The 18,546-nt window shown below is 38.9% G+C and overlaps 1 protein-coding gene across 1 annotated transcript; it reads left to right on the top strand.

Annotated features, from left to right (window-relative positions):
- Nucleotides 1-2,243: 2,243 nt before the first annotated feature.
- COPB1 (COPI coat complex subunit beta 1) lies at nucleotides 2,244-18,159 on the top strand. The gene is made up of 21 exons (XM_005426310.2): nucleotides 2,244-2,395; nucleotides 3,056-3,285; nucleotides 3,910-4,079; nucleotides 4,236-4,350; nucleotides 4,910-5,002; nucleotides 5,535-5,672; nucleotides 6,620-6,739; nucleotides 7,167-7,274; nucleotides 7,366-7,512; nucleotides 7,941-8,086; nucleotides 9,095-9,191; nucleotides 9,783-9,943; nucleotides 10,483-10,603; nucleotides 10,952-11,179; nucleotides 11,356-11,535; nucleotides 12,336-12,480; nucleotides 13,887-14,006; nucleotides 14,332-14,477; nucleotides 15,703-15,792; nucleotides 16,524-16,679; nucleotides 17,824-18,159. Exons 1-21 carry the CDS (start codon nucleotides 2,305-2,307, stop codon nucleotides 17,881-17,883), a joined length of 2,862 nt encoding a protein of 953 aa, XP_005426367.1. The 5' UTR covers nucleotides 2,244-2,304; the 3' UTR covers nucleotides 17,884-18,159.
- Nucleotides 18,160-18,546: the final 387 nt, after the last annotated feature.

The raw sequence follows: 18,546 nt of genomic DNA, 5'->3' as shown, positions 1-18,546 counted from the left end.
CGGGTTTGAGGGAAGTTTTGCCTCGTAGCTTAAAATGCCCGGGTTTGGAGTGGAAGTAGGAGCTGGGACGTGGAGGGAGAAATAGCCCTCAGCCGGCTGGAATTCTGTGGGGATTTTCTAGTAAACATTTTGAACACTCTGTGTTATAGCTGTGCGTCAGTAAAGCGGTGCATTCTCGATGGTTTGGTTCATTAGGTGCCCCCGTTGCTCAGGCTCCCCGGGGATGTAGGTGGCGAGCAGGCGTGGCTTTGTCTTCCTGGGCTCTGTAAACTCTGTAACTTTCGATTCCCGTGCGTGCCGAGGTCTGGTTGCGGGTGCTCCATCCCTGGACGTGTTCGAGCCAGGTTGGATGGGGCTCTGAGCAGCCTGGTTTGCTGATGGGCAGAGGCTTGAAATGAATTCATCTTTAAAGTCCCTTCCGACCCCAACCCTTCAGTGACTGACCACAGGGGACAGAGGTGTTACTGCTGGAGAGTTAAAGCAGCACCAATGGGCTCTCAGTGCCTCTGATTTCAGGTCTTTGTGCTTTGCAAGGAGGAAAACTGGGTGGTGGTTCTCCCTGCCAAATTTCCCAGCTCTGTGTTTCAGGAGAGTTGTTTTTCATTGCTGCTTTCAGAGCCCAAAGTGCGCTCATTTGTCACACTTCAGAGATATGTTTGACCACGACTTTGGAAATTTCTGCAGCTGAGGTCTCTGTATGAGTAAAGAAGCCTGCCCTGCTTTCACAAGGATCTGCTTTATGGTCTTGCGAGTTGTTCTTGTAGGTGAAGGTGCTGGCTGCAGGGCTTTGAGGCAGGAATTCTGGGTAACAGCATAGGAAATATAAGCAAAAAAGCTGCTGCTGAGGCAAGAAAACAGTTGGGAAAGCCCTCTGAGATCATCAAATCCAACCTTTGACTGATCACCACCTCTGTCAACTGGAGCATGGCACTAAGTGCCACATCCAGTCATTTCATGCATGAGTGGTTTATGTAGATATTTCTAAGCAACAAGGTTGAGGGATCTAGGCCTTAAAATACAGAATTCATAATGAGGAGTGTATCCTTAAAATTTTGTATTGCAAGTATTTTTTGGGGTTGTTGTCGTGGTGCTGATTGGCATGAATTGTTTTCTTGTGTGGAGAAAGAGACAGCAGCACAGCTCAGCACAGCTTCCCTGCTCTCTGTTCAGGGTGAGGTTCTCTGGGTGCCCATTTGATGAGAAAAGGGAGTCTCAGATTTCCAGACAATTAGTATCAATAAAAGCTGATTTATTTTTGACACAATTTCTGTAGAAAGTGCAAAATTGCTCATGTAATAAACAGTAACAGTTTTCTTTGCTGTGCTTGTCACTGTGATATCACAGCATTAGCCAAGCAAGCTCAGGCTTGAGCATTTTTCATTACTTAAGAAATAGAGTAAAAAGGTTGATTTGATCCTAGATGTCTATTAAATAAAGAATAAACAAACATGACAGTGAGGATTGATACAACAAAAGGGTTAATTTGATCCTAGATATCTATTACACAAGGCAAAAAACAAACATGAGAATGAGAATTGAGCTTAATAGCAGATTTCATTACCTGGACTGGCAGGCACTCAGCAGCTTTGATACATCTGTAGCCTTCTTGTCCTTTTTCTCCATAAAAAGACTTGGTTTCCTCATTAGTGTCTAGTGGAGACAGTAGAGTTGAGCTGATCTGATGATCCCTGGCAGGTAAAATGCTTCTCTCTCCGTCTTTGTCTTCTCTCCCATCCTTGGTTTCTGCTCTCTTGGATCTCATGCTCATCTTCAAAGCCTCCTGCATAGACTGATTCAGCTTGTTAATTGAGTCCAGAACTTTATCTTTTCATTTTTTTCTTTTTTCTGTGAAGTTTTTGAGCTGATTTTGCAGCTTGGGTCATTCACTTGGAGGGGCACAGGAGTGCAGGGAAGATAGTGGGGATACACAGCTGGGATCAGGGAATGACTCCAGGAGGGAGAAGCTGCTGCATTCATTTGGCTTCAGTCAGGTGCCCTGACTGTGCCCAAAATATTGGAAAGATTTTGGTTTTTTTCTGTTGTCTCTGAAAAATGTCATGCTCTTTATCTTTGTGGTGCTCACAGGAATATTTTAGGGTAGCAGCAAAGCAAGAAAGCTTTTGCATGCAGCTTCTCAAGAAACCCAGCAATACCTCCAAGCCATTAAGTCAGTTATAATAATGCTTTTGTGTTTGTTAATAAAGTCTTTTAACTTTGGGATGGTTTTGTGTGCTTGGTTTTTAGGTTGTCTGACATTGTGTGAAAATAATTCTTCCCTTGAGAGAGCTGCTGTAACCAAGAGCCATGACTGCTGCAGAGAACGTGTGTTACACGTTGATCAACGTTCCCATGGATTCAGAGCCACCTTCTGAAATCAGCTTAAAAAATGACTTAGGCAAGTATTGGCAAGGACTGAAGGATACTCCATCTTACCTGAATTATTGTCTCATTGTGTCTTTCCTAGAGTACTGTTTACATTTTGTAAGGTAAAGCAAGTCAGTTTCATGTTTATTTTCTGTTGAGTTCTGGAAGATGTCTGTTCTTCTGTTTGATGTGTTTTGACAAACTTCGTGATATTATTTTATGTGCTTCAGTGTACTCCACAGTCTGTGAAAATCTGAAATCTTTTTTTTTTTTTTGAGAGTTTTAATACCTGCTTGGGCTAAGGCAGATTTGAGCAGATTTTTTTGGAATAACCAACAAATTGTGTTGTCACTTGTTCAGTGCACTGTGGGATGTGCTGGCCAATGCAGCAGTGTTGGTATCTGGCATGTGTGACACCAGAGCACGCTGGTATAAATTTAACCATTAAAACAGCCTTGGGATTTGATCTCTTTCAATTCCAATATCTGCTGATTATTCCATGAATTCCATGCTTATTTTTAAATATCTCTTGCTTCCTCTTTATCCTTTGATAGAAGTAAAGGCATGGATTTTATTGATGTGCTGTATTTCAGTCCTTCAGAGGAGTTTGTGTCTTCTGACACTGAGGATCAATATTCCTGTTAAAGTAGCTGTGACATGTCAGCCTTCCTCACTTCATTTCCTCCTGTAGAAAAAGGAGATGTCAAGTTGAAGACTGAGGCCTTGAAGAAGGTGATCATTATGATTCTGAATGGTGAGAAGCTGCCTGGGCTCCTGATGACCATCATACGTTTTGTGCTGCCTCTCCAAGACCATACCATCAAAAAGCTGCTGCTTGTCTTTTGGGAAATTGTGCCAAAGACCACTCCAGATGGCAGGCTCCTGCAGGAAATGATCCTCGTGTGTGATGCTTACAGAAAGGTAACCTCTTGGTTATTTCATTGGTTGTGTTCTTCTGCTGGATCTTTGTACAAGGGGTAGCATTTTGTGTTACTGAATAAATATAAATATTGTTTACGCTCAGCGTTTCCTTCCTATCAGCTGTGTCTCAGTGCTTCAGAGCTGGATATCTGCAGATAGACAGCAGACCTACTACCGAGGAGTTTTGTATTCTTTTACTGGTACAACTTAACAAAAATGTAGTGCTCTGTTTCCTTGCCAGAGAACATTAAAGGTGAGGGGTAACATAGTTACCATCTTCCAGGCATCCTGGGACAAGCCGTGGGTCATGAAAGTACAGTACTGTGGTATGTTTGGGAAACACCTTCATAAAGATATTAAGGAGCTTAAACTTTGGGAATGGGTTGGAAAAATATAATCCAGAAAAAATATCCTACAGGCTTTGTAAGTTTTATTGCACATAAATACATATTTTTAGATATTGTGGGGCAGCAGTGCTTTAGGAAAGCATTTCTTGAGAAAAAAGTGAGGCGTCATCGGGGATGTTGGAAACTTGCACCATGGGAGAGCTGAGTGTGGGAGAAGGTGGTAAGTGCATTCATCTGGAGAGTCTGGCATTTCAAATATGTTTCCTGTTGCTTTTAGGATCTCCAGCACCCCAATGAGTTTATCAGAGGCTCCACCCTGCGCTTTCTGTGCAAGCTGAAGGAAGCCGAGCTGCTGGAGCCCTTGATGCCGGCCATCCGCGCGTGCCTGGAGCACCGGCACAGCTACGTGCGCCGCAACGCCGTGCTGGCCATCTACACCATCTACAGGTACCACACCAACCAGGCACAGCTTTGGAGAGCTCAAATAGTTATCACTCCCTAGTGTGCTGTTCAGAATTTTTATGTTTGTTTACCTTTTCTCCTCTGTTTAATGGGCATCCTTGGGTTCTGCTCCGCTCTTAATTACGTTTTTTTCTTGCAAAGGAACTTTGAACATCTTATACCTGATGCTCCTGAACTGATTCATGATTTCTTGGTGAACGAGAAAGATGCAAGCTGCAAAAGAAATGCATTTATGATGCTAATTCATGCAGATCAGGTAAGGATACCTGGCCTCAAAGTAATTTGGTTTAATAATTGTAAATATGCTGGATAACTAGCCAGTAGTTTGTTGGTGGTATAAACTACTAATATTCATAAAAAACCCCATGTATGGTAGTGATAATGCTTTTGTGGGATATTTGGTACTGATAATGTAGGTCTTTAGTGCTCTCTTTATTTCAAGCGAGAACTGCTCTATTTGATGAAGGTGCTGAAAAACATGAGCGTAACCACACTGAGAAGCGCTCCATTATCTGCTGTTCTAAAGCTTTTGTAGTTGCATGAAAGAAATGGAAGTGTCTGTTCAGTGTTTTGGATTACTTGTTCTACAGGCAATTGCCTTTTGTGCATAATTACCATTAGTTTCTCTCTTTTGGCCCTCTACAGACAGGATGGATTATTTTGCTCTTTAGGTCTACAGTGTTTTCCTAAATTGTTGAAGCATTGCTTAAAGGCTGTTTTGTATTTTGTGTTTTTATTTAAAATTCAAATGTGCTTTTATTTAAAATTCAACTGAGTGTGCAAACTCTGAATAACATAATTTTTTTTCTCTGTAGGATCGAGCTTTGGATTATTTGAGTACCTGTATTGACCAAGTGCAGACCTTTGGTGACATACTGCAGTTGGTTATTGTTGAACTAATTTACAAGGTAAAAGGGAAATGTTGTGGCACATTTAAAATAAATGGCACATGTTAATTTACAGAATTATATTAGACTGTTTTTAAAAAGGGATAGAATGTTGCTGGAAAAGGAATTTAGCTGGCTTCTTGTCCATGTCAGGCATATGTCATTGCTTAATAGAGCTGAAGAAAACTTGTCTCTTGAAATGATAAAGAGCTCAAGCGTGCACTGTACAGAGCAATAAGTCTCACCAGATTTGCTGTGATGGGGACAGTATTATCAGAGTGCTCTTCGTGGGCATGAGCAGGGCATCTCTTACAGAGGCTGTTAGAGGCTCTGCTCTTCCTTTTGATGGGAGATTTTAAGACTCTGTAACATTACTCAGAGTTTTGAGAACAGCTTTTGAAATTAGATTTTTACAGCTGTGAATGACACTTCCTGTCACCAGAAAAGGTTATCACCTTTTGGTTAATTTTCTCCTCTGTAAGATGGTGGAGCAGATGAGCTGTAGGATTGCTCTTTTTTTTGTGTGCCAACTGTGGATCATTCTTTTATCGAGGTCTGTCACGCGAATCCATCAGAGAGAGCTCGGTTCATTCGCTGCATCTACAACCTGCTGCAGTCCTCGAGTCCTGCAGTGAAGTATGAGGCTGCAGGTACTTTGGTTACACTCTCCAGTGCACCCACAGCAATCAAGGTATGAAAGGGATGTTTTCAGCTCTTCAACAGCTTCTAGTGCACTGAAGTGAACGCTGTGTGCTGCATGTTGATACTTGGGAGGGAAGGCTTTAGTAACACTTCTCATGTGAAACAGTGTCCTAAAGTATCTCTTAGAACTGGTCACAAAAAAAGACTGAGCAGACCGGGAGCTAGTGGATTTCATGTCACTTTGGTAGGGCACAATCTTTAATACTGTGCAGACTGTTGGATCAACCTATGATCTACTTGGCCTAGTTAGCAAAGCAGACTACAGCTGAAGATTTCAGAGATTGGATGAAATTTTTTACTCATGAATGTGGCTCATTTCAGACCAGGGTAGAAGCATAAAGCAGTGAAGATTCGTGTTGATTACTGATTGACCTGGGGCTCTTAGTTTTATATTTCTACAGCTGATAGTTGAGGATCACTTCAAAATTTTGAATTTGTATGGAAATTTAAAAGATAGGTTATGCATAGATTTAGAGCATTGTAAATAGAAGTTTCCAAAGGTCAGGGGGGAGTATGAATTCCAGCATTCTTGGTTTGGCATACTCATTTTTGTTAAGTAGACACACTGTACATAGAAGCTGTCATTAAAACCTAATCTAGGTAGGCTAATACTGCCAGCTCTTTTAGGTTGGTTTTCATGCCCTGTTGCATATTTCACAGCTGACCCAAAGCATGTCAGATAACCTATCTTACATCTGTCTTTGAATTTGAAGTCAAGTCTGTGTACTGTAAGCTGATGCCATAGTGAGCCTTCATGTGTGATTTTTGTAACATGGTGAACAAAAAATTTTAAAGTCTGTTTATCAGGTTAATTTCTATGCCAACTCTGAGTGGCTGTTTTAATAGTAAAATAGGAATCTTTCCCTCAATTTCAGAAATTTTCCAGTTTATCCTCTTCATAACTTAAAAATATTGTTTTGATCCTTTTAATTTTAGGCTGCTGCTCAATGCTACATAGATTTGATTATTAAAGAAAGTGATAATAATGTGAAACTGATTGTCTTGGATCGGTTGATTGAGTTGAAGGAGCATCCCTCCCACGAACGAGTGTTGCAGGTATGTGGGCTGTCTCTTTTCCTGCAAGCCGTAGGGAAGAAAAGCCTTCAATAATAAAGCTCACAGGTTTTTGCAATGTATGGAGAGAAGAACTTCTGAAGTTTCAATTCACTGTTGGTATGTTTTTGAACATATATTGGATGGACTTCTACGTTTATGACTTGGCTGCTTTTATTGTCTGCATAAGAACTAACAATGACAAATGCTGTCCTGGTTGTAAGGTTTAGTGGTGTAGCTGCATAGGAGACTTCTGTGTAAATGTATTAAATGAACACTGAGAAGTTCTAATGCCTGCTGCTTGCTTGTCAGTACATCGTGTATTATGTGTTCAGAAAGGCTTTGAAAATCATTGAGGACTGAAAATTGGAATTATATGAAGAGAAAGTAATATAAAATGGCAAAATACTTAGCATTGTTATTGTTTCAGGATCTGGTTATGGACATCCTCAGAGTGTTGAGCACCCCAGATCTAGAAGTGCGCAAAAAAACTCTTCAGCTGGCTTTGGATCTTGTGTCTTCAAGAAATGTGGAGGAGGTAAATTATATGTGCTTTTGATTCATCACACTATTTTCTTTCTTTTGAAAAATGTCACTTCTTAAAAAATTTGATTTGATTTTTTCTGCAGCTTGTGATTGTTCTGAAGAAGGAAGTGATTAAAACTAATAATGTGACAGAGCATGAAGATACAGACAAGTACAGACAGCTCCTGGTTCGGACACTGCATTCCTGTAGCGTTCGCTTCCCAGACATGGCTGCAAATGTTATTCCAGTGGTATGCAAATATTTCATTATATTCTCATTACATGTCTTACATCTATACCCAGCACCTGCAGAATTGCTGGAGCTGAGGTGTTCCTAATAGTGGCCTCATAATGAACCTCACAAGAACCAATGCTATTTTTAATTCCTAAAGAAACATAGGACTTTTGATGCTGTAATTATTTGTCTTCTGAGACTGTTACTATATTTTCGAAGAACATGAGCTGAAGAGGACCTTTAAAAGTGCAATAATTTGTATCACTAGAAAAACAGTTTGGGAATGTGATAATTGGTGCTTGTTTGGAATGTACTTAAGGTTGTTTGTGTTTTTACCACTGGAGATACATAAGCAGTTTTATTTTTCTAAACATAGAAGGGAAGTATTATCATACAAACTTGTCTGTGCTGCTGTTTGTGCTGATGTTCAATCTTTCCTGGCAGCTGATGGAGTTCCTTAGTGACAACAACGAAGCGGCAGCCGCCGATGTCCTGGAGTTTGTGCGGGAAGCCATCCAGAGATTTGAAAACCTCAGGCCTCTTATTGTTGAGAAGATGCTTGAAGTCTTTCATGCTATTAAATCTGTCAAGTGAGTCCAGAATATGATATCCAACAGACTTGGGAGCGCCCGTGGCTCACTTGCATTGAATGTATATTGTCATTAAATATGTACCAAAATCCACGTTACCCACACAGAGTGACTCTGAGCCTATTTTGAGGTAGAGGATTTCTAGGTACTTTCTTCTTGCCTACTTGTGCAAGAGGTAAATTGGGTGTTTGTTGCATTGAATAAATGAAATTAATTCAATTTTAATTTCTATAATGTGCTTGATAATTGTAATTCACTTGCTAGGAAATGGTGTTGTTGATGAAGGCCAGATAAAGTAATATATTTATTAAAACAAAATTCCTAAGGAATTTGCACTTGTGGGCAACTGGAAATACTGAACATTTATTAGAAAACCTAATCTAACACAGACTGAGCTTTACAAACTATAAAGCTCTTTTAGTACTTTTCAGGGCTCTAAAAACTTTGCTTACTGATGGATCTGTAGAGGTTAAGTCATATGAGAACTTCTCTGTGTCAGAAGAGCACTCTGTCAGACATTCTCCTAATACACAGAAAACTCTGAATCTCATCTCCATTGTAATCTCATTAAGTGGGGGGAAGAAATCCCTCTGAAGCTTTGGTATTCTTTTTTCCTAATCTTCATTCTTGTTCTGGTTTTTCATTTTCTCCTGTATAATGGAAAAATTAGTTTGTCTCAGTTAAAAGGAGAATTTAGAGCTGACTTTACTCACATGCAGTGGAGTATTTCATTATGATCCCAATGAAATTCATCTTGTGTATTTCAGGTTTAACACAGATGGAAATAAAAATGTAGCAGAGAATATATCTAATTTGATGTACTTTCTCATGAGTTTACTGAGGCTTAAAAGATAATTGCTTTTGATTTAAACTGCTTTTGTTAGTTGTGTCCTTTTGAATTTTTCAAGACTGGCCTTTACTACTTCCTAAATCACTTTAAATCACTTTTCTTGGTGCTAGCTTGAGTATATCACAAAAGCATAATTTAAATTACTGTTCTGGTCTCAGGATTTATCGAGGAGCATTATGGATCCTTGGAGAATATTGCAGCACAAAGGAGGATATACAAAGTGTAATGACAGAGGTTCGCAGATCACTCGGAGAGGTGTGTATATTTTGGGGTTTTTGTGTTTCCTGGCTCTTTCTGGTTTTTCCTGCCATTGTGCAGTGGGTTTTCTAAGAAAAAGGTATTTTAGAAAGATCAAGTAAGATGCAGCAGTGTTTTGAGGACTTGTGATGTGTAATGGCATATGCACAGGAAATCTTAAGTAAAAAGCAGTCAGGGTTTTGCATTCATTACTCATTTTTTTCAAGTAGCATACTCGAGCTGAGAATAAGTGATATCTGTTAAGAGACAAGTTGGGAAATTCCTTATTTCAGAAAATTATGGCAGCTTTAAGATATAATTTAATTATATCCAGCAGCAAAGAAGAAGTGCTTTAAGTCTGGGTTGTTCTGTGAGAAAGATTTCTCTGCTAAAATCTAATTCATCAATGAGAGCTTTATTGCATGTGTGGGAAGCTTCTCTGTGTATTTCAATATCTGCTTATTTCTTCAAATTCTCCCAAACTGATGCACTGTACCTGACCTCTTGGTTATAAAAACCTCAGAAATGCAGATAATTTTTCTTAAAACCTGCAGAACAAAAACATATCTTTTATTTGAGTTGTAACAGTTGCTTCCTGCTCATTTCTAGATCCCAATAGTAGAATCTGAAATCAAGAAAGAAGCTGGTGAGCTCAAACCTGAAGAAGAGGTGTCTGTGGGTCCAGCCCAAAAATTAGTGACAGAGATGGGCACTTATGCAACACAAAGTGCTCTTAGCAGTTCCCGACCTGCCAAAAAGGAAGAAGACAGGTATTTGTGATTTCATGCTTGACCAGGAATGACTTGGTTAATTTTTATCTTTGTTTATTTGAGTGGTGTTATCTGGCATACAGAGTTCAGTGGTTGAGGGAGTTTCCTGTTTTAAGGTATTATCCCAGCTAGATAGAATAGGAAGTTGCCTGATTGTTTAGGATTTGTAATCAAAGCTTAGTGTATAAATAAGTGCTTTATTAATTATGATGTCCTGAATTCTAGTTGATTTTTTTTCGTATAAAGTTCCCTCACAGTTTTAGTTGGATACAGAGATACTGCCTTTAGATTAAAATATTTTCTTCCCTTTATATGACATTGCACTTCTACACCTCTCTCTTCCTAGTCCACATGGAAATGACTGTGTGACTTACGAAAATCTCTGTATCTAGAAAATTACTTAAAGAAGGAAAAACTCCAACCCTGTGAAGTGTTTCAAACTTGTTTTGCTTGTACAGTATGAAAATTAAGGTATCAAGAGAAGTAGGCTGAAGTTTGTCATCCACAAGTGGTTTTCTGAGGATCATTTGTCTTTGCAGACCTCCCTTACGAGGATTCTTGCTGGATGGAGATTTCTTTGTTGCAGCTTCTCTTGCTACAACTTTAACCAAGATTGCTTTGCGTTATGTGTCCCTAGTTCAGGAAAAGAAGAAACAAAATGTGAGTCATCTCTTGTGTTTTCATATTTAAAGAAGAGCTGCTTTTTGCCTCTTTTCTTTTCAAAAGATGCAAAATGGGTTAAGTCCAAATTGAAGTGCTTATGTGATTGGATAATAATGACAGTTTGGATCACAAACAGGACCTGCTGCTTTCCAGCCATTCTATCTAGACAGTCTCTAAATCATGCTTGGTTTCATATGACAAGTACTAAAAAACTAAGTAATCTGTTCAGAGATGTTATGATTTGATTAATATGCACCTTTTTCTGAATAAGTCAGAAGTCAACATTTCTTTAAAGCTGTGGAAAATGCAATAACTTTCTTCCATTCTCTTTGTGCACCTTCTCAGTCCTTTAATGCTGAAGCAATGCTGCTGATGGCCACTATTCTCCACTTGGGAAAGTCTTCTCTTCCCAAGAAGCCAATTACAGATGATGATGTGGATCGTATTTCGTTGTGTCTGAAAGTGTTGTCAGAATGTTCTCCTCTCATGAATGACATTTTCAACAAAGAATGCAGGCAGTCCCTCTCTCACATGCTGTCAGCCAAGCTAGAAGAGGAGAAACTTTCCCAGAAGGTGAGCTGTTATCAGTGTGTAACTGTAAACACTTGGAGATTTTACAAGTGTTCACATCCAGGCTGGTCCCAGAAATGTCACCATTTGACTCTGTGTAGGTCAGCCATTATTTGACTGTTTTTCTGTGCTAAGGAATGGAATTCACTGTGAATTCTTGAATTATTCTCTTCCTGCAGAAAGAATCTGAGAAGAGGAATGTGACAATTCAGCCAGATGATCCCATTTCCTTCATGCAGCTTACTGCTAAAAATGAAATGAGCTCAAAAGAAGACCAGTTCCAGCTTAGCCTTCTTGCAGCAATGGGAAACACACAGAGGAAAGAGGCTGCTGATCCTCTTGCTTCCAAACTTAATAAGGTAGTGGGAAGTCAGTGCTTTAATTGTATACTTGGGATCACTTTGGGAATTGCAGACTGGAACTGATGAACCAGACTATGCTGCTTGATTGGGAAGACCCAGTTATATCCTGATCAGGAGAAAAAGAAAAGGACTTGTGCTTATAGTTGTTACCTTCTCAAATGGGAAGTGGAAGAACAAGAAGGAGGCTTGGAGAGTGCTGAGCTGGTGGAATGTGGAGGAGAAATTAGGGTTTGCTGCTTTGAAATCCTAATAAAGTTCACAGGGAAGGGAGCAAGGATGCCAGAAGTGATTAAGATCTCCTTTCTTTGGCTGCTGTATCATATTGCCAAGTGCAATGCATCCTTATTTCACTCTTTATGCCTTTTATTCCTCTAGATTAGCAGAACCTGCTGAGGAGGTTTAAAGAGAAGAAATCACTTGAGTAATTCATTAGTTAAGAGTTAAACCCCCAGACTTTGAAAGAATGGGTGAATTTTTTTTGATGTTTAATATTACCTTTTCATTTCAAATCAGCATTTCTTTGTCCTGCTGATCATCTTAAGAATAAATGGCATTACAGTTCATATTTTAGGAACATATTAGTTCAGAATTCATTTCATCTGGAGAGGTTTATATGTGTATAGAAATATATAGTGTGTATGCAGGGGGACTTGTGAAGGAGGGCTGCTTGTTTTGGAGGCCCACATTAAATAATAATCAATTTAAATGTATTTTATTCTTATTTTTTGTCATTGTTTGAATGATTCTGTGTTTTAAACTGGTTTCTGAGGAGGTGAATCCCTTGGCTTGTATGACAGGTCACTCAGCTGACAGGTTTCTCAGACCCTGTGTATGCAGAAGCCTATGTCCATGTCAATCAGTATGACATTGTGCTGGATGTGCTCGTGGTCAACCAGACCAGTGACACCCTGCAGAACTGCACCCTGGAGCTGGCCACGCTGGGTAAGGAGGGCTGCATGCTGCAAACAAAGCACCTCTGAGCTTCTGGGAATTGGGCATTACCCTGCTCTAAGGAATTCCTGAAACACTTCCAAAGTGATGCCAGCTAGTCACCATTTTGAATGCCTTTAAAAATATACTGGTTTAAATATTTGGTAGAAGTTTGTATGTACTGACAGGGCAATCTGATGATATAAACCATAGTCAGATTTTATCACTAAAAACAGAGTGTTCCATTTCCCCTTCTCCTTTTTTTCCTGAGATATAGACAGGTTTTTTGATGTACTTATTTTTCATTGTGCTGCTACCATAGACAGGAAAATAAAAATGGGTCAAAATCCCAACTGGTATGGAGCAGAAAGCCATCTGCCTTAGGTGGTTTTTGCACTCAGCCTGAAGCACTTAAATACTGCATTTACTCAATTGAAACCATTCCCTGTGCCAACAGCTGTACCAGAATCTTGCTTGGACAATACTGGGGCTTCATTAACTTCTCTTAGAGGAGTCATTGGAGCAGATAATTCAAGAACAGTAACCAGTTTCTTATTAGTTGTCCTCTGCTTTGGCAGTCAGGAGCTGAAATACATTTGCAATATGCTAGGAGAACTCACATTATGTACTTTTCACTATTGTAAATATGACTGGAGTGGCATAACCTTTCTCCTAAAATTTTGTAAATCATTTGATGAGACTAATGATGGAAATAGATCAAATGGATACATTATTTAATAGGTTGTATTTTTTATTTGTCAGCTCAGTAAAGTGGAATTCTGTATTTCCCAGCTGATGTACTGCAAAAGCTGACTTGAGGCATCGCTCGCATGTGTGGAGCTCATGCTGTGCATGCTGTGTTCTCAAGTTGCAGTTTAATAGAACTAAGGAGTCTTTCCAATTGCTTGCTGAAGGATTAGTAAAAATGTATCCCTTAGTGTTTCCTTGGAGCAATTATATTCAGAATCAAGGGGATATTTTGACCTTCTTGTAAATAGCTTGGTGCCTGTAGTGCTGGACATTGTACTTTGGATTTGAGACACTTGACTATAGGGTTAGGCCTTATGATGATGTCAGTGATTAAAATACAAGGTAGAATTAACCATTTCCTTGTTAAAAAATAAATACTAAACTCCATCCAAAGCCCATTTAATTCAGTATTTACATTTGTTTTCAGTGGGGGTTGGATGAACACAGCAATATTTTAACTGAAATTTGTATATAATGTAGTTCATCTTGCAATTAAAAAAAAAATAACAACCAATTCCAAATCAATTATTATTTTTATGGTGGTGTTTAGTGCAGCTCTATAGATGCAAAAATTGAATGACAAGAGAATAAAAAGCTGTTGTTCAGAAGTTAAGCTCATTGTATACTGCTACTGTTCCCTGATTTCATCTCCCAATTTCTTTACACAGGTGACTTGAAACTTGTGGAAAAACCATCTCCTCTGACGCTTGCTCCACATGATTTTGCAAACATTAAAGCTAATGTCAAAGTCGCTTCTACAGAAAATGGAATCATTTTTGGTAATGTTGGTAAGTAAACAATTTCAATGTGCAAAATTAACATGAATGTGTTTCATTTTTAACTGCTTAATGAGCTCAAAAAGAAGTAAAACCCTTCATAGTGGGAGAAGAAATTAGATTACAATGTAAGAATATTTTGTGATGATTTTAAAAAAAAATCTGTATCACTGTTACTTGAAACCATTGTAGAATGTGCTACCTTTAGGATGATTGTCAGCAGGAGATTGAGCAAGGGTTGCCTGTTGTTAACTGGCAGATGGTAGCTCAGCACACTTTTTAAGTGCAAATTCACTTTTTGGAACATTCAGAAATGGTTTTATGTGTTCTCTTGCAGTGTACGACGTCTCTGGAGCAGCCAGTGACAGAAACTGTGTGGTTCTCAGTGACATTCACATTGACATCATGGATTACATCCAGCCTGCTTCCTGTACAGATGCTGAGTTCAGACAGATGTGGGCAGAATTTGAGTGGGAAAACAAAGTTAGTTTTTGGGTTTTTTTTTCTATGTTACTTTGTTGATGAGATACAATTTTATCTCTTGTTCTACAGGAGCTAATTACAGCAGCATTATCTATTGCCACATAAACCTCATTCAACATCCTCATTGGATGGTTGTCTCAAGTAGCTTATTCTCTTACAGCAACCTTATCAGTTTCACAAGCTTAGCAATGCAATAACTGGGGTTTTGGCTTGCAAAAGAGGTTGTGTGCATTGAGCTTTACCTCCTGTATGGAAGCTGTCCAAGCTGACTGGTGATTGCTGTGTATTTTGGCTCAAAGGTGAGATGGCAACAAGTGTAGGTTTGTGCTGAGGCTGCAGAATTACTGGTGCTGCTCAGCCTCTCCAGTTCTAATCACATTGTCTTGTGGGTTGCAAGGGACCTTCTAAAGGTTGTTTAGTCCAGCCCCCTGCCAGGAGGACAGTAACATCTTTCTTTCACCTTGCTTCTTTGCAGTACGGCTCTAGCATAAAGTTCTGAGTGTTGTGTAAGACCAGCAAGACAGTGGTTACATTTCATAGTAACTGAGGGTGCCCAAACCTAAAAAAAAGGGTTTAAGGGAGATAATATCATATAAGAATGGAGTAGAAACATTAAACCAGAGTGGGATGAGCTGTAGCCTTGTGTGATACCTAGATGCTCACTTAAGACTAGGTTTAAATGTCTCGGGGGGAGCTTGTGCATAATATATTGTAATAGATGATATATGAAGCCTTAGTAGTTTGTAAACTCCTCCTAGGAGAGATGTTAAAAAACAATTTAAACAAGGCACATAATATGCAATATGATAAAGCCAAGGCAGCCCAGAGAGCTTTGAAGGGGAAGATGAAAGGACTCTCTATCACTGGTTAAAAGCAAACTTTGGACTAGGTATTGCTTTTTCTTGTTCTGGCAATGTGTAACTGTGTTCAGACAAGGAGTCCACTGTTTGCTGCAGAGCATCTAGATGTTCAACAGAGTTCATATTCACCCAATAGATTTTAGAAACCATGGTAATAACGTGAAATTCTCCATCTTAACAAGTGGAGGGCAGGAGGGGAAGACTTCCTGTGATGCCACCACAGTGGGAAGTGCATGCAGCTTACTGAGTGTGCTGTTCCTCAAGGAGGAGTGTGGAAGTGATCTCCTTTATAGAGCCCTGAAGAAGAGATTTCAGAAATACCTGAGGTGCTAATTAAAGTAATTGCCTTTTTTTCCTTCTTGAAGGTAACAGTGAATACAAATATCATTGATTTAAATGAATACTTACAGCACATACTGAAGTCAACCAATATGAAATGCCTGACTCCAGAGAAGGTGAGCTATTTCTTGGAGAGTTTTAGATACCTTTTTTAGTTCCTGTGCTTTATTATTTAATTTGTTCAACATTTGTTGTTAATATTCTTAGAAATGCCTGCTTACAAAATGAAATAGTACATATGCCTCAAAGCTTTTACTCTGAAATGAGTAAAAACAGATAAATGTTACCAAAAATTCTCTGTTGTCCCAAGCTGGAAAATCAGAATGTCCATTTTGATTCACAGTAGCTAAGCTGTAGCACAGACTTGATGGGACCTTCTGTTTAAATAAAGGGGTGTTTTAGTAGCTCCATATTTCTTCCTCTCTGACAAAATTTACCTTTCTTTTGTCAGTTTAGCCTTTTTGTTGTAAAGCAAAATAAATATATAGAATAGCTACTTGCTGTTAAGATACAGCATGCATGATAGCAATTAGCTATTACATGTGCAGTAACCAAATTAAGTATAGTAGCTATTTAGCTTCTTTGCCATTTTGCTGTTGGTTAAAACAAACCATAAATACCATCCTGCCTTGTCTTGATGAATTCTATAGACTGCATAATTCCCAATATAAATTCTAGAAAAAGGCCAACGCTGTTTCCCTGTACATGATTCCCACGTGTTACAAAACAATGCGCATTAAGAAGTGTAAGCATGGTACATTGATAACTGCCTAGCAAACTTAGGGTGAACTAAACTGTGTTCAGAGGATTTTGGTCTTTTAAGAGAGTTCCCATGTGCTTTCCATAGGCCCTTTCAGGCTATTGTGGCTTCATGGCAGCCAATCTTTACGCCCGTTCCATCTTCGGGGAGGACGCCCTGGCCAACGTGAGCATTGAGAAGCCGATTCACCTGGGCCCGGAGGCGCCTGTCACGGGCCACATACGCATCCGGGCCAAGAGTCAGGTATGGGGCTTGCCATCCTCACCCCTTTAGGGCAATGCACCAAGCACTCCTAAACATCTACAGATTTTTGACAGTCCTTTCTCCTGGTGTGTTGCCATAAAATAGGCCTTTGTGCCAAGATTACCCAGTTTTGTCCATAGTGCTGCAGATAGGATGTTGTATTTTATGTGCTTTTAAATAAAGAGCAAATATGCCCCAGGGTTACATGATGTTTTTTCTACCAAATTGCACATTTCAGTGTCACACAACAAGGAAATTTTATGTGTGTGATTGCTATTCACTGATTCTTTTTAAAAACAACAAGAGAAAGTCCCGGGGTTTTTAGTTAGGAGTATTTTCTGTAGATATATGAGTCTGCTTTGGATTTTAGAGTTTCTACCTCCCAACTGAAAAAAAAGACTGGGGTTTGGGATAAATAAAGCAAAAACACCAGTGTAAGATAGAATTATTTTAAACAGTGTACAATAAAGGAGTACCTGAGAGTTTTCATACTCAAAGAAAACATTTCGTTTATGTGATGTCACTACAAAGATTTTGGTCTGGTTTAAATTAAAGTTTCTGATATGTTACAGTGCCGTTTTTACAGAAGACTGCATTCAATTACATATACCAGCATGGTTTCGTCTTGAAATCATTGTGCTATTGAATATGTGTATTTATTCATGCAGTTTCTTTCGATGGTTCTTCAGTTTTTGTGCAATATTAATCTGGCTCCGTGATGAAATAATTATCCATAGCTGTGGTGCACTGAGTGTGCTGGTATCAGCACTGGGACTTTCAACAGTTGAATTTCAGTAACTGGACAGGCAGTTGTAATTTCTCCGCTGGTAGTCCTCTTTCAGTTGGTGGGAGGTCAAAAGGTTAAAATAGGTTTTATTCTTCTGCTTTTCATGTTGATAACACATGTAACAGTTGCCAGCTCAGTTAAGTTTCATTGTGTCAATAATATATGTAGACCTAACCTTTACCTAGTGAAAAGGAAATGAGCACTATGAAATGTACAAAGAAGTGAGCAGCTAGAAATTTCCATGCCACTGATTTAATAGATTTCTATATATGGAACTTCCATTTTAATATAGATGAGATAAAGTTCTTTTCAAGTGAACTATTTGTGTCCTGATTGTTGTTTTCCTTTTTCTTACAGGGAATGGCCCTGAGCCTTGGAGATAAGATCAATCTGTCTCAGAAGAAGACAAGTTTATAAATTTTACCTAATGTCTTTTCAGATCTTTTACAGTTTAACCATAGGTATGTGGCTTTTGGGATCCAGAACATCTTATATTCTTCAGTGTTCTGCAATTGTAGAAGCCAAGCTTTTGAGCTGAAAGCATTCCAGCAGATAATTTATAGGTTCTCCATGATTGATATTGGGCAAATTTTAAATCTCCAGGGTTTTTTTTTTCTTTGTCCTGGAAGTCATGTTTTCTTTGTCTCTAATATATACTGATGCTCACAGTACAATAAACAAGTTATACCAGTACTGTTTTGTCTGTAAATTAAAATCTCTGTATTATCTGATCAGTATTGAATATCTGTCCAGGGGTACTTGGATACTCTGAGAAAGTGGGATTCTGTAATAGCTTCAGTGTTTGCAATAATGGCTAGGCCTGAATATGTGAATGTGTGATCATGATTCTTAAAATACTCTGGTATACCTAGGAGAATATAAATTTGCCAACTAAATTAAAGGCTGTATATTCTAGATGGTAATGTAATAACTTGGGATAGACAAGCTGGTAGTATCAAAAAAGAGACTGGCAAAATTCATCGCTTTCCAGCAAGTTGTAGAACCTTAAACTTTGTTTCTGAAGTGCTTTCCTAGCAGTGTTATCCTGAGTAACATAACATTGCTGGTGGTGTTCTTATT

The sequence above is a fragment of the Geospiza fortis genome, unplaced genomic scaffold (assembly GCF_000277835.1).
Source record: "Geospiza fortis unplaced genomic scaffold, GeoFor_1.0 scaffold327, whole genome shotgun sequence".
Lineage (NCBI taxonomy): Eukaryota > Metazoa > Chordata > Aves > Passeriformes > Thraupidae > Geospiza > Geospiza fortis.
The sequence above is the reverse complement of the archived record's forward strand: the minus strand, read 5'-3'. Positions and strand labels throughout refer to the sequence as shown.

Bases quoted from the DNA above. Each gene is read 5' to 3' on its own strand.
- COPB1 (XM_005426310.2), top strand. From the start codon at position 2,305: ATGACTGCTGCAGAGAACGTGTGTTACACGTTGATCAACGTTCCCATG. The intron at 8,087-9,094 runs GTGAGTCCAGAA...TTCTGGTCTCAG, and splicing joins CATGCTATTAAATCTGTCAA to GATTTATCGAGGAGCATTAT. The intron at 12,481-13,886 runs GTAAGGAGGGCT...TTCTTTACACAG, and splicing joins CCTGGAGCTGGCCACGCTGG to GTGACTTGAAACTTGTGGAA.